At 47.1% G+C, this 15468-nt stretch overlaps 2 protein-coding genes across 3 annotated transcripts; one reads left to right on the top strand and one right to left on the bottom strand.

The window, feature by feature from the left end:
* Positions 1 to 4814: 4814 nt before the first annotated feature.
* Positions 4815 to 10063, bottom strand: ZNF207 (zinc finger protein 207). 2 transcript variants are annotated; one of them, XM_053453101.1, is made up of 10 exons: positions 9907 to 10063; positions 9012 to 9277; positions 8574 to 8741; positions 8190 to 8265; positions 7752 to 7825; positions 7360 to 7517; positions 6884 to 6976; positions 6093 to 6332; positions 5679 to 5841; positions 4815 to 5485 (listed from the first exon to the last, which is right to left on the bottom strand). In XM_053453101.1, exons 1-10 carry the CDS (start codon positions 9945 to 9947, stop codon positions 5325 to 5327), a joined length of 1440 nt encoding a protein of 479 aa, XP_053309076.1. In that variant the 5' UTR covers positions 9948 to 10063; the 3' UTR covers positions 4815 to 5324. The 2 variants fall into 2 exon arrangements, with proteins under 2 accessions (XP_053309076.1, XP_053309077.1); XM_053453102.1 differs by lacking the exon at positions 6884 to 6976.
* A 1543-nt stretch (positions 10064 to 11606) lies between these two features.
* On the top strand, positions 11607 to 14539 carry C13H17orf75 (chromosome 13 C17orf75 homolog). The gene is made up of 11 exons (XM_053452792.1): positions 11607 to 11986; positions 12147 to 12227; positions 12463 to 12588; positions 12675 to 12800; positions 12879 to 12936; positions 13089 to 13208; positions 13286 to 13350; positions 13669 to 13805; positions 13903 to 14003; positions 14110 to 14330; positions 14416 to 14539. Exons 1-11 carry the CDS (start codon positions 11862 to 11864, stop codon positions 14537 to 14539), a joined length of 1284 nt encoding a protein of 427 aa, XP_053308767.1. The 5' UTR covers positions 11607 to 11861.
* The last annotated feature ends 929 nt before the right edge of the window (positions 14540 to 15468 follow it).

The raw sequence follows: 15468 nt of genomic DNA, 5'->3' as shown, positions 1-15468 counted from the left end.
GCATCCGTCCCTTCCTAACACAAGATGCCACTAAGGCTCTTGTCCATGCCCTAATATCCCGTTTCACCCCTCCACAATGAACTCTGTAGCCAGACTTATCTTCATTATCGATCGCTTTACTAACACCCCCCCCAGTCTATTACTTCAAATCCCGACTTACTTTCAAAGCCCTTTACATGGCTTCCTCTCTCCACTTATCACTAAATACCCCTCCATTGGTCTGTGCCCATCTTTAAATAACCCCCCCGGTCTCTCCGCTCATCCAATGATCTCCTATCCGCTCCCTTTATTTCTTGCTCTCATGCCCGCTTGCTAGACTTTTCAAGGGCTGCCCCTATCCTCTGGAACGCTCTCCCCCGCCTTCGTTTTTTCAAAGATCCAAAGCCCACTTTTTAGGACGCCTATGAACCACAGTATGATTAACATGAATAACAATCTTTTAGTTGACTACCAGTTATGACAGACAGCACAAACATTTTGGTAATTATTCAATCTCTTACTAGGAACAGGTCCACAAACCTTTCGTTAAAAGATTTTTTTTTATTGACATGAACAAAGAACAATTAGACAGTAAAAGAATTCCACGTATCCATCACATAGATGCCCGGTCCATTAAGTGCAGTCTAATCGTCACAGGCAAGGCACATAGAACACAAGATAATCGAGTACCTGCTTCACATGTGAGTTTGGGACACAGCAGCCCACGGGGAGCCCACATGAACAGACACTCAGCCTTGGTTCTAAGACCTGGAGCAGCATTTGTTTTTACCTCAATCGGCAGAAGACGTAGAAACTGTCGTGAGGAGAGAGAGTGCAACCCAACACACGAACAGGCATTGACGTGTAAGAAACATGAGAGTACAAACTATGACAACGTTACAAGTCAAGCAACTCTTCCACATGAAAACGGTCATTTCTCAAATAGTTATGATATACGACTTATGTCTGGTTTACTCATCGCACAGCGCTACGCCATACGATGTATATAAAAGAAATGTAGAAAACGTTACGTCAATATTTTTTTTTTTCTGAAGACTTGCCTTCTAGCCAAGCCGGTGAGATACTGAAAAAGGCATCCAATTGTCCTCTGCCTCAACCTCACAATAGCCTAGAAGGGCACCAAAGCTTAAAGCCCCCCCCGTACATTAACATGTGTGTGTGCGGGGTTTACATCTCTTCCCATCCTAGCTTCCATGCTGGGCATACAGTTACCCCATCTGCTTAACGCCACACAATGTTTCCTGAAAAGAATGCTTCTCCAAGCTCGGGTAACGCTGCATTGAACCAGTAAGAGGCGTTATGCCCGTGCTAGGCGATGGCACACACCGCCACTGGGTTAGACCTACTTACTGTCCCTAACCCGTTCCTAAACGTACGTTGGTCACCCACTCCTAAGAACCTATAACTTCGAGGCGTTCCAATGCTATTATGCAGAGGCACAGGAGGTATTAACAGAAGCCCATGTCCAGTACAGCGTAAACCGTTTCTTCTCAAACCTTTTGCCGCTGGCCAGTATTCTTGGTCGTCGATGATTTTCGAGTCCGCAGAGCAATTGGCAACAATAAAACATAGAAGCTTAACAGGTCATATCCCAGGCGGCAATAACCGCTTCGTGAGCTTCAGTTTGGATGCAGCAGTAACAGCATTTCACATCAGACGAGCAAATTCAAATAGAAACGTTGCTTTCCAGAGAATATTTCTATTTATTAACCACTACAAAATTACCGGGACAGAATAGCGGGAATACAAGACAAACACGTCCCATTAAACATCAATGAATGTCTGGGGGGGTAGATTTATCTTTATACGCAATGTAACTATGACGGGAATACAAGATACAATGACATGCATGTAACCGACCAACTTACACGTGTCTTAGGCGGGCAGGGAAGTCAACCGGAAACAGTCACAGTGCTTTCTCACACCCATTCAATAGCGGAAGATAGAGTCACAGCGCCTCGCCAGAGCCCAGCACTTCATTATAAAGAAATGACACGTTTCAAATAGTAACATGGAGTACTTACTGGTTCAAACTAACCTGTACCCGCAGTGTCTGCGTACTCTTCTCTACCAGTAAGTAGCTGAAATGCTGTTTGCTAGTCAACAGAAACATAAATTGCATTAACTGAAGTGTAGCGTATAGGATTTCTATTAACTAAACCATTCTTACCCTCAGTAAATCACAAACACCCCGATGTACTGGGGATCCGAGATATAAAATCTGGAGAATGATGGCGCTACATAAACCAGTAACAAAACTGGGCTGATCTGCGACAAACGCGTGTCCGTGAGAGTCCGTCAGAAGGCCGAACTACCGGCAACCAAAGAGAACTCTTTTCCATTACTTCTATTATAAGTGCGTTGGCTGATGTAAAGGGGTAAAAGCCCTGGTTTGGCTGAATTTAGTGATAACGAACAATTCACTAATTCTCCGATGACTCCCGGCACTCGGAGGGAGGGATGGCAGCAGAACAAACTATAACACGGCCTTTTGTTCCAGGAATACAGCAGCCATGTATAACTCATCAACCCACACGGTTTCTTTTACATGTAAGCTCTGGAGTGAGGGGTCCTAAACTCATTGTTTGTATTAATTTAAAAAAAAAAAACAAAAAAAAAAAAACCTGCAGACCCCCCAGCTGCTGCAGGACTACATCTCCCATAATGCACTTTCAGCTAAGGGGCTGGATGAGGAGTATGGGAGATGTAGTCCTGCAGCAGCTGGAGGGCCGCAGGTTGGTTCATCATAATCCCAATTCCACCCCAAGAAGCCCGTCAAGGTGGCAGCAGCTGACCATTCGATATGTCTGGTCACCAGGGAAGGGCCACTAGCTACACATTACCCGGGGCAGATGGCACCCATTAGCCCTTAATTCAATGACACGGATACTGTGGCACCAGACGACTCCCGTCAGGCTTGTGTTCCAATTACAGACGCACAAACCTAACCCCACGGACAGCAAGAGGCTCCTGTCACTTACCAAGCCAGAAATGCTTCATGGCAACAATTCACGCATTGAACATGACGGCTCTACTCCTGGAAGCGGCAGGTCACTGTTATGTCCGCCCCAGCCCTCCATACCAGATCCTAGCACGGTTTTGGATATCCCTTGCGAAATTACACTTTTCATTTCTGAATATTGCAAATCACTCAGTTGAACAAGGGGTACCAAGAAGTCAGCGTGAAGCTGTAGTGATGCGCCCTGCTTATAGAATATAAGCTGTATTGTGAATAAACGCGTGTGAGCTAAACACAGAACAGTTCTATACACGTCTAACATACAGCATGTGTTAGTATATGTACATTACGTGAAATCTAGTGGAAAGAAACACATGCTTACTGCAGAATTAGTGTGGTCTGGCCCATTCCCGAAATAAAAGGTAGACAGCTTTACTTAATGACAGTCAGTTGAGCACTCAAGGGCCACACAAGCAGTTAATAGACACGTAGAAGACGCAGCAAAGCACAGGCAGAGTAACGGGAAGCGGCCCAGGGGCGCGCACACAGCCAGAAAGAGAATCTCTCCTTAAACATGCGCAGCGATTAACCTGGCGACACATTACCCAGCGGACACCATAAATAAATGCATCGCTGTACAGAACTGCTTCAAGTGTCTGACTACAAGAAGGCATTTACACCCAGGCAGGGTTCTGTGTATTAACTGGTAAAAGGTGTTCTATCAAGCCTAACAAAATACATCCCAAAAGACAAGTAACCAATGCTGACACGTGACACTGGATTAGACGTGTACGTGCAAGAAACCCGTGTCTCTAAAGTGCCAGACTTGCACGCACGGCATCTCCTCCGCTTACAAAGTGACATCGGAAAGAAGGAAGACACAAATAAAGCTAGGCGGGCAGGTGCTGCCAGCTCCTGACAATATGCTTTTAATGTAGTTTTACTCTGGGATCATCGGCCTGTAAGCAGCGCACTTCGATATCTATAACTGTTAAACGATAGCCTCTCAGTCGTCCAGTTTAATTGCCCACAGAGTTCTCTTTGTGGCCACTTCTCTTCAATGTCACTCTAAGTGCAGATGTTTTGTACGGTCAATGGTTCTACACAGCAATCAGGTTTGATAAAATCTTGTGTCCCTAAATTAAATAAAGAGAGGCTTTCACCAAACTTGCTGCAAGTTTGGGGACATATATATCCAACAGCTAAAGCTGTGAAAGCCCCTGAAATATATAAAATAAATCCCACTTGCCTCAGACTGAACAGAGCAACAGTGAGACAGCCTCAGCCTGTGCTATGGCAGTGCTATGGGGAGAAGAAAAATCCACATTTTAGAACATACCCCAGTCAGTGTCATCAGAAAACATGCACATCGATCACTACAGAGCCACTGACAATGATAGGGACCTGATGACCGAACCCAGTGTAATAGAAAATCTAAGTTAAACTGCAGCTTAAGACTGATTTTACAGGAAGGATGCCTGTTATTCTTATCACAGCAGCACAACTAGACCTGTACAAATTAAAAATTCAATAAAAAAAAAATCAAAACTGCTACTTTTGGACAAACCCAAAGCAAAGGCCCAGTTTAACGTGGCATCCGGGGGACTTCTGTCAGACTTATGGCTCCTCAACCAAGAGCCTGAATAAATAAGGAAAAAAGAAATACGCCTGTCGAGGTCCGGTCGGAGGGACCAGGCGGGCAGCATTAACACATCGATATTTGTACAGGTCTGGCTGTCCTTGATCATCATGCACCTGAGCACTTCATGTGAGGTGTGAAGACAGAGGTGTGACATGCATCTGTACAAACCTGCAGGCGCCGCTCCAGAGCTCACAATGAATAAGTAGCCAGAAAGTTTTCTTTCCTTTTATTACAGAATGAGGTTCGCACATTACACACACATTTTATTTAAATGGGAATCTAGGTACAGTCACATTGGGGCTGAACACATACTGCCCTCACCAACCAATGTTGGGGACTAAAGTCCAACAGCACCATAAAGGCACTGTGAAGGCCTCATGTCAAGAAACAGCAAAGTAATGGTGCAGAACTTGCCTTGGGATGGAATTTGGCGCCTTCACAATTAAACGAACCATATTTACTAAACGCCACTTCTAAAAACCTAGGTGAAACATGAAAAAGAAGCCATACAATATAAATTGCAACATCAGGAAGATCTCCTGTTTTGAGCCCCGCAAACCCTCCCTCAAACTAAAAAAAAAAAAATTCTCCCCTGGTAATAGAGTGTCCAGCAGTTCTTGGTATGCAGGGAGATATGGTATTAGCCACAAAGAAGCGGGAACTGGCGAAAGCCGGGCTATATACACGTCACAAGATGAGAAAAGGTTTAATCGCCAAACCTATTTAATAGCGGCCACCTTGAGACATTACAGGAGGTCTGATTCCCATCAGAGGCCGTGGGGGTCCTCCTTGGTACTGTGGAACCATTGGGGGTCCTTGTCCATAAGGGGGCATCCCAGCAGGGTGATATCCAGGCATTCCTTGGTGTGGGCTGCCAAACTGACCTAAAGTGATGAACAAGGGAGCTTAGATCAGTATACAAAGCCCACCCAAAGCCAGATACATTCCTCTATTTAATCCTCAACATCTAAATACAAAAAATTAGGAAGCCCAGTTACTAGCTTCTATTTGGTACGCCAAAGACGTACAGGTCCTGCGTATGGAAAAAATTAAATCTAATCCTTGAAATGGGCTCACCATGAGGGGGAATCGCATGCCTCATTCCCGGCTGCTGGGGAGGAAGTCCAGGCTGTGGAGCCATCATGCCCCCCATCGGACCAACCCCAGGATTAACCATGGAAGCCTGGCCTGGCCGGGGCAGATTACGCTGGTACTTTGGATGCTGGGCCCTTTTTTCTTCCTAAAAGTAGAAAAAGCACAAAAAGAAAATAGACAAAAAATTAAATACAAAATCAGTTTTAAAACCTAAAGTTGAATTCAGAACATTGCATGAAATTAATCCTTCTCTTCATGAAAATGGCATGTCTGCATATACAGGTAAAATCTACAATAAAACAATTACAATGAAAAGAGAAAGCTATTTATTCTGGAACCTTAGTTCCAGCAACATTTCAAACATTTTCGAAAGCCATTACTCATGAAAGTACTTACCAGCGAGATATCCTCATCTGGGTGGATCAACTTACTGGTTGCACTAGTTGTGGTCAGGGTAGCTGGCTTACTTGTTATGGAGGCAGGTTTGGCTGCAGTGCTATTGGTTGTACTAGTGGTTGACATTGTGGACTGGGTGTAAGCCGGGAATGTTGGTTTTGGCGGGTCTGTCCCTGTGACTGGCATACTGTTCAAGGGTTTAAAATCTGTTCCAACGGGTCCCACCATCGATGTTTGTGCCTAACCGGTAAAATGATACAGTAAGAGCCAAGGCCTTTTGAGTTAGACTGCCAAATCTACAGGACAAGCAGGAACATCACAAGCAAAACAAAAAGTATTTTATCACTGCAGTGACATTAAAAGCAAAATGCAGACACTAAACGGTGTGTAGATGGAAAGAAATACTCAGGAACATTCTCCAAGATCAAACCCACGTTAACGTGGGTTTTTGCAGTTCTTTGTCAAAAGACATGTACCGATATAAAGCCGAGAGGCTCCATCAAGGATCCCCACCCCCTACGTATAGCTGGCAGGGTAACGAGAATGTCCCTTAAGAGCTGACGATTAGCAGTAAAGATGGAAATACAAATTTTAAAATCATGCATTAAACCAACATCTGCTCACTCATATGCACTGTCAATTGCATGAATTAACCCTTTAGACTTTAAATGGTAAAATTTGACCGTCTAAATTTTAGTCTTTCTGAAACTTGATAATTGATTTTAGGCTTGTATGTTTTTCCAAAGGGTTAATTTGCAAAGCTAATATTAATAGTGCAATTTCCTGCATACTTGTGCTGTGCTAGGAAACAGCGCTTTAGAAGATGCTGAGAGAGTTTCTGAATTGGAGGACGTTGTACTGGAGCTTGTGATCTGTGAGCCCATCTGCAGCAAAGAAAGGAAGGAATGAAGATGCTACCTCGATGCCTGGAAAAGTTCAAACCAGTACACAGCCTGCATAACGGCGTCCAGATAAGAGAATCGCGGAGCCAATAGAGCATTTAGAGAACAAAGAATGGGACCCCATTCTAACCAATCCAGGTTTGGGTAACGCACATGTTGCAGTGCTAGTCACCTACTGAATGGTTAGCTTCCGGCACCTGGAGCCACTTCTCTTAACAGTCCCTCTACACTGGTTTTCCATGAAGGGGAAACAGGGCAACTCTGCTTATCACAACTAACCATCCACCGCAGAGGAGTAGAGAAGGGGTGTGGGGGTAAATACTGGAAAGATCACAAACAGTAAAACAATACATAGCATTTCTCACCTGCCCAGCACTAGGGAAAAGTGGTTTGGGAACAGACTGCAAGGTAGCAGCAGATGTGTTAGGAGCCGAAAGTCTACCAATACCCGGCGGTGAGGTGATGGGCTGCGCCTGAGAAACAGATGGGATTCCTGGCCGGGGTCCAACAGGCGGCGGAACACCTGGAATTCACATCACAATACCAGTATAGCATTCCCATGAGACAAAACCAACATAAGAAACTTATACAACCACTATTAGCTGAAGGTTCAGGACTTAACCCCCCCCAAAAAAAAACACTGCAGATAGAAAGTGACCTCGCCAGTTGTATATAGAGGGGGCTCCTACCCTGCCAATCCCTTCCTTACCCCACTTGAAGCTACAGAAAAGTACTTTTGCCAGCGGCCACTACATACCTGGGGGCAAACCAGCCATCATCGGAGGTAACCCTGGGGCGTGATGATGCATCATACCACCCATTGGCATCATCCTGTTTAAACAAGGTTTGCATTATTTTGCGTGAAATTAGTCTCGAACATAGGTAAAAATTCCCAGAAACACAATAAATACTTAATATGCTACTTTAAAAATCAGTTTTAAAGGTTTTCTTCCAATTAGACACGCAAAAAAAAAAACGCATCTGCTTTTGTGTCAAATGACAAACGTTCCTGGCAAAAAGGATATGAATGAAAACAGCCAAAAACCAAAGCACAACCAATAATTATTTCTCCACCCCTAGATTTAAGAACAAGCGGTAATACAAAGCTATTTAGCGGAGTATGCGGAACAGCGTTTAATGTTTACATTAAAAACAACCCGGGTTAATCTTGTATGAAGGGTCAGTTTATACTAACCCATGATGCATTCCAGGCAGAACAGGAGGGATTCCTGGCATCAGTGGAGGAACAGATGGCATCAACGGGGGTATGCCTAAAAACAGGGAAAGCACAAGTGAGCAGAAATACAAGAAACATCATCGCAACAGTGCTTTAAATTAACAGCAAAAACGGACGCCATAACTGATCACAAGATCATGAACCAAGAAATGTATTTGTGGGATTGAAAGTATTTTGGGGAATCGTCCATGGAAAAGAGAACCTTAAGTAGATATGTACTGGCATATGTGTAACACTGTGTGCTGTCATGTATTTTAGCATAATATACAAGAGGTTTGCCATTAAAACGACTTCAGTGTATAGCAGTGCTCATGCTATACAATAATTACGATAGCACAATACCTGGTGGCATGCCTGGGGCACCTGGCATACCAGGGTGAAGACCTGTCTGCCCCATGGATGTCATATACCCCTGCTGCGGCTGCATGTGTTGCTGAAATGAAGTGGACGCGCCAGACTCATCATCGTCGTCATAATCGGAGTCATCCTGGTTTTTCTTTTTCTGGTTATCTGGGAATATAAAAAAAAAAAAATAATAATAATAATAAAAAAAAAAAGTGTCTGATCCTAAAATAAAATCTGCAAGAAAGGCTTATCTGGCCCTGGACAATATATATCAAGAAAGGCACATTACAGGGCGTGTGTCTGGTCCACAATGTAGGTTTAACGTGTAGCGACCCATATCGCACCCTTCGCAAAACTTCAGCCCAATGAGGGCCGAGGGGCCTCTGGCCAACGTGGAACCTGTAAGTCACATGTTCTGTTGGAGCCAAGGTGTACCTTGTGTCTTTTGTTCCAGTAACCGCCTGCGTTCCTCCATGTCTTTCTCGGGAATGCCCTCCATGCCGTAGATTTCCAGCTCGATGTCCGTCCTGCCAGGGATGGCATTGGGTACGGCATCAATAGTCTCTTTGTGGACCTGCATGCAGTGGATGGCCAGCCCAGGGCCCGTGTACAGCTTCTTGTGGCAGATGTGACATTTAAAATGCTTCGCTTTCTGGTGCTGAATGAGAATTTTCTCATCATCGAAGTCACGGTTGCAATACCTAATGCGAGGTTAAGGCTTTTTTAACTACGCACAAGGCGGCACACTGGGGACAGCGTGAGGGGTATGCATGGGGCAAATAAGCGAAAGGGAAGCAACCATAACACTCCATTCATTTCTAGGACACCTGAATTCCCCACTTATCCTCCAGAATGGTTCTTTAAGGTTCAACCTGTCATTACACCCCACAAATACTCTTTTACCCCACGGGCCCTCCTAACCCATTACACCTCATAAATACCCTCATTTACCCCACAAAGACTCTCTCATTTACCCCACAGGCCCCTGCTAACCCATTACACCCCACAAATACTCTCATTTACCCCACAGGCCCCTGCTAACCCATTACACCCCACAAATACTCTCTCATTTACCCTACAGGCCCCTGCTAGCCTATTACACCTCACAAATACCCCTCATTCCCGCCCACGATCCCATCCGAACACATTACCACCCACAAATACCCTCTAGTTTCCCCCACAAGCCCCTCCAAACCCATTACACCTCATAAATACCCTCATTTCCCCCACGAATCCATCCTAATCCACTACAGACCACAAATACCATCACAACCCGATCCTAATCCACTACAGACCACAAATACCCGCTCATTTCCTCTGCAAAGGATACCAGCACCAAGGCTTGAGCTGCTTCTTCTTCTTCCTACCCATAGCGCCGCCGACTCACAAACACAGAGCGAAGACAAGATGGCGCCGGCGAACGCAGCTCCCAGCAGACAGCGCAACAGGGCGGGAATGGAAAGCACCGCCCACTGTGGGGGTAACCTGACCCCCCGGCAGCCATTTGTAGTGTGGCCACAATCTTGAGCCCGGTGTTACTGGGTGAGGGGATATCTGTGGGGTGTGATGATTAATGGTGGTAAGTTCGGATCAGTAAAGATTAATGAACCGATTCATCGCTTCACTCGATGTGACTCACAGCAGTTACTGCTTCCCAGTCACTCCCTGCACTCACACTGACGACTGGTGACTCAGAACCGCTCTCAACGGTTCTTTCAATCAGTGAGCTGGTGACTCAGAGATGCTCTGAATGGTTCTTTGAGACAGTGAACTGGTGACTCAGAACCGCTCTGAACGGTTCTTTGAGTCAATGAACTGGTGACTCAGAGCTGCTCTGAACGATTCTTTGAGACAGTGAACTGGTGACTCAGAACCGCTCTGAACGGTTCTTTGAGTCAATTAACTGGTGATTCAGAGCTGCTCTGAACAGTTCTTTGAGTCAGTGAACTGGTGACTCAGAGCTGCTCTTAATGGTTGTTTGAGTCAGTGAACTGGTGACTCAGAGCTGCTCTGAATGGTTCGAGTCAGTGAACTGATGTGCTGTAGACTGATCTGTGAGTCTGTGCTGTGCAGATGCCTCAGTCTAGGATCATATTACCAGTGCAGTTAATGATTCACAAACTGATCTGTTACAAATGACTCGTTCAGTATACTGAACTGATTCATTCAGTTTATTGAAAAGAGTCAGTTCAAAAGAACGATTCGTTCATGAACTGGACATCACTAGTAATTTAACCAAGTCCCAAACAAAGGACACAACACACGTCACGAGTAAAGTAAAGGAAATGAGTGATGAACTTCCAATTCCTAAAAATGTATTTGTATTTTTCAGCCAGACGACCAAAAGCGCTTCCCTCTTTGATTTCCCAAATAATTTGCATGCTTTGCTTGATCTATTTGCCACTCGCATCGACGGACTGAACGCTGTCTCGGGGAAATGTTTGGCTGACGGACCCAGCTTGTTTAAAGGGGTGTGATTGGCTAATCGGCACACTGGTCTCTAATTAATGAAAATCCAACAAATACATTTTTATTCTGTTTCTTTCTATTTCCAGCCCAATATATAAAGAGTTTTCTCCTTTATTTCCCCAAAACAGTATATTGAGAAACGGAATCAGCTGGCGGGTTATATGTTTCCGAGGGAAGGAATTGGCGTCGTATGTTTCCATGGGAAGCGGTTGGCTGACGGATAGAAACTGTCTGACGGACCCCCTTCCCTGTTTTCAAGCGATCTGATTGGCTAATCGGCACACGGGTATCGGATTAGTAAAGATACATAAATACATTTGTATTCTGTTTCTTTCAATTTCCATCCCAACAGAGAAGGCGGTTTTAACCCGTTTGATTCCGTCTGGTTGGAAATTACTGGTATGTCGGATAAAAGAGGCAAAAGCCTTGTTCGACTGGGTCTGTAAACGGACTCAAGCAGGCTCGTTCTTAGATATTTCCAGGGGGAAGGATTGGGTTGACGAACCTTTTATTCTACAGGGAATGGATCGAGTACCGTTTGTTATTGTTTCCAGGGGAAGTGATTGAGCGATGGCCTAACATTATCACGAGGAAAGGAATTGGTTGGGCCTGGGTAATGCACCTTCTTGTTTCCGGGGGAAACGGTTGGGTGACGGACCTGGCAGATTGTATTAGCGAATCCGGTTTCCAGGGGAAGTGGTTGGCTCACGGACCCTATTTTTCCAGGGATAACGGTTATCACCCGCTTCTCCTTTGCTGGTAGAAGGTTTCCACTCCTTTTGGGGGAAGGCTTTGGTTGCTGGACCAGATTCCAAGATGCTGCAGGCTCAGGTCTCTGTGGCAGAATCCATGGATGGAGATGAGCTAAGGAGTGAGGACAGCTTTGTGGAGGAGCGGCCATGTATCCACTACTATGCTTTGTATTTGTACCAGGCTGGGAGGTCAGGCTTATGTATAACACCATCCTCACCCCAGCTGAGTTCCCACCCCCGTGCATATAAAACACGATCCCCACCCCTGCTGAGTCCCCTCCCCCACTGAATCCTTGCTTACAACACCCCATCACTGTGTATAGGACACATGGTTGTTATTGTTTTGTAGCTTGTCGCATGGGGCCGCAGAAAGCGATGATGGGTCCCCTGTGTGTACCACGCGAGAAACGCCTCCCGCTGAGGGCTTCAGGTAAATCGTCCGTCTTTATCATCTGCCCCGTCTCTTCTCGCTTTCTTACTATTTGCCCCATCCGGTGACCTGTATGCTGCTCGTTCCCATGCATTAGAATCACCTGAGCTTATTGTTTGTGCTCGCTTCTGGGGGGGAATTAATTATTTGTCGCACACGCCACACCACGGCACTGTATATATATATATATATATATATAACCGGTGAACACGCTGCCTCTGTGTTTTGTTTGAAGCCTGTCGCTGGTGGATACAAACCTCCCGGCTGAGTCTGAACCCGAGCTGAGGAGTTTCATGGCTAAGCGTCTGTCTCGTGGGGCCCTTTTTGTGGGAATGGGGAACGTTGTGTCTGTTGAGCTCAGGTAGGACCCCAGGAGCAAAGCTTTGTGAACTGAGCTGATGTTAGTCCATCGCTGCATTTAGGTGATGTGGCCCTCTTTGCCCCCAGCTTTGCAGAGGACGCTGTGGGCTGTTACTACTGCCTGTTGCGTCAGGAGCAGGCGTGCGATCCTGGCTCTCGTCCTCCGGAATACGTGGTCTGCTTCCTGGGAGGCCCCGAGAAAGGCCTGGATCTATATCCTTTCACTCGGATTGCGCTCGCCCGCTATTCCCCGACGTCCGGCTCGGGTGAACCTTTTCCTTAACGTTTTACGTTTAGACTGGAACTGGACAAACACGCCGAGCGGCTGAAGGCTATACTGGACCCCCAGGTATGTAAGACCCCCGTGGGGCAGGGCTGGCGGTGCGTCAGGGCAGATTTGGAGTATGTGGTTTCTGCGAGCGGTCCGTGCTCTGGTGGCGGTGGCGGCTCTGCAGCGGGACCGCTCTCCGTGTCTTTCTTACACCGGATATCCCGTTGCAGGCGGCCCATCTGGATACCCGAGTGTCGCCGCACCTCGCCGGCTGGTTTGCGGAGTCCGTGTTGCCGATCTCCCGGGTGGTCACGCTGTTTCAGGAGAAGCTGGCTTACCTCCTGCACGCTGTAAGTGGGGCAGAGCAGCCGCCTCTCATGTGGCGTGTTCACGGCGCAGGCTCATCCAGCTCTCTGTTCGCTTTTAGGCACTGAGCTCCACTCCGGTAGAGGTGAAAAATTCAGACGTAGAAACCGAGAACGACATATTCAGGTAAAGTATAAAGAGTTGGTAGCAGAGGGCCTCGTGCATGCTCAGTGTCTGCCACAGACACGAGACACTTAAATAAGAGGAACGGCCAACAGCATTAACGGGAAAATCAAGCCTGACGTTGGAATAGAGGGCCGGCGGGCCGGCATGAGACCGGATAGCGAAGTATCCACATTGAAATTGGTTTATATGTGGCTCGATGGGTAAAGGCACACGGCCCACACTGCCGGGTTACCTCCACCAAACGCACAGGCTGATCGTTGTGTGGGAGCCCCTCGTGACCTTTCTGGACCGCTCTGATTGGGGGCTTTCTGTTATTAGGTTCCTGAGTTCCGCCAGTCTGCACGGCCTCGTCCAGGACCACGGCGCGACGTCTCTGTGCGTCACCACGACGGAAGAACTGCACAAACCCGTGACGGTGGACTGCGGAGGGTCCCAGCCACGTCTGATTCATGCAGGTGAGGCCCCCAGCGTTTCTTCAGCGGATAACGTGGCGTCGGCTGGTTGGTGCCGTGCTGCCTGGGACACCAAATACCTTTTCTTCTGTGTCAACAGCGAGCAATGCGTTCTGCGAGGACTGGGTGCAGGTCTTCATGAACAGCGCTGGCGGAAACCCCTTCCTCTTTCGCCAAAAGCTGGAGAATTTCAAGCTAAAGGTAAGTCGGCGGCGATGAGGAATCTCCCCGCCGTGGCTCCTGTGGCTCGTGGTGACTTTAGGAGCAGACAGACTGACGGCCGACGTTTCCAATTGTTTTTCCGCAGGTTATTCAGGATATGAACAATCTGAAACGGCTGCTTCGCCAGGCAGACACGAGCCACTACGCTCTGTTCCGCTGCTACACGTTTCTGAAGAACTGCGGGAACGGCGACATTCTGCTGGACGTGGTGCGAGCCGAGCAGGCAGAGAACCCCGAGTCCAGCGGCGTGGTCAGCGTCCTGGAGGAGTTCATCCGCGATGAGGGCTTCGGCGCTCAAACTGCTTTGTAAGTGGATGGTTCCTGCCGTGACGCTCCGTGGTATGTCAGTCGCGTGGACGTGGCTCCCAACACCGTGTAGTTTGCCGTTTAGAAGCCGCATGAATGCCACGTCTAAAATCTCACACTTTGCGTGGGGAGAATTTACACACGTGGGAAGCTCAAGCCCTTCTGCTGGTGCCCTCTGCGGGTCCAATCCCCCACCACAGATCCAATGATCATCGCTGCAGCTGGCGGGCACTCGGTCCGTGGCCCTCCCGTGAGGATAGCGTGTGTGCGATATTCCCCGCCCTACTGCTGGGTCCGTGGGATTTTCTAGGCCACGTGCTGTAGTGTAGTCAGGGTGCAGAGCTGGGTGTTAATGCTCTCCAGGGTGATTCCGGGGGTAACAGATTCCGGGCACAAGGCGTTCGAATGATCCTGAAAACCATCCATAAAAGGCGTCGCGTGGAATCCACGTGGAGGAAGCGAAACCCCAATCTCACCAGCGAGGCTATTTTATGAATGTGCTGCAAGCTTCCAACATCCGCCTGGCGCTGAAAACGCAACAAACCCCCCCCCCATACTCTGAAAACGCATCGGTCCCCCCGCAGCTCGTCTTCTGCCGTTGAGTTTTGTTTTTGAATTTGTTTGTTTGGCTTGTGAATAAAAGCCGTGGTTTGGTGGAAGGCTCGGCGCTTGCTGCCTGTGTTCATTCGCTTCTCGCAGCCGTCGGCGTCACTTATGGGGTCCGAGGGCAAAACTTACGGGGTACAAAGAAAAGGGCAATAGAAACGCAGAGCAGCCCCCCGAACCTGCAAAGCTCTATGAGCCGCGCGACAGGACGCGGAAACACCATATATATATATATTTTATATATATATATATATATATATATATATTATATACACACCGCGTACGCGGCGGGTCAGGTTTTATATATTATATACGTTACGCCGGCGGGTCAGGTTTTATATATTATATACGTTACCCGGCGGGTCAGGTTTTATATTTTATATACGTTACCCGGCGGGTCAGGTTTTATATTTTATATACGTTACCCGGCGGGTCAGGTTTTAAATATTATATACGTTACGCCGGCGGGTCAGGTTTTATATATTATATACGTTACCCGGCGGGTCAGGTTTTATATATTATATACATTACG

Source organism: Spea bombifrons, chromosome 13 (genome assembly GCF_027358695.1).
Source record: "Spea bombifrons isolate aSpeBom1 chromosome 13, aSpeBom1.2.pri, whole genome shotgun sequence".
NCBI classification, from domain to species: Eukaryota; Metazoa; Chordata; class Amphibia; order Anura; family Pelobatidae; genus Spea; species Spea bombifrons.
Note: the sequence above shows the minus strand (reverse complement) of the source record. Positions and strands in the feature narration are given on the sequence as shown.

Bases quoted from the DNA above. Each gene is read 5' to 3' on its own strand.
- ZNF207 (XM_053453101.1), bottom strand. From the start codon at position 9,947: ATGGGTAGGAAGAAGAAGAAGCAGCTCAAGCCTTGGTGCTG. The intron at 7,518-7,751 runs GTATGTAGTGGC...TGTGAATTCCAG, and splicing joins GATGGCTGGTTTGCCCCCAG to GTGTTCCGCCGCCTGTTGGA. The intron at 6,977-7,359 runs GTGAGAAATGCT...TCTTTGCTGCAG, and splicing joins TTTTCCCTAGTGCTGGGCAG to ATGGGCTCACAGATCACAAG.
- C13H17orf75 (XM_053452792.1), top strand. From the start codon at position 11,862: ATGCTGCAGGCTCAGGTCTCTGTGGCAGAATCCATGGATGGAGATGAG. The intron at 12,589-12,674 runs GTAGGACCCCAG...CTTTGCCCCCAG, and splicing joins GTTGTGTCTGTTGAGCTCAG to CTTTGCAGAGGACGCTGTGG. The intron at 14,004-14,109 runs GTAAGTCGGCGG...GTTTTTCCGCAG, and splicing joins TGGAGAATTTCAAGCTAAAG to GTTATTCAGGATATGAACAA.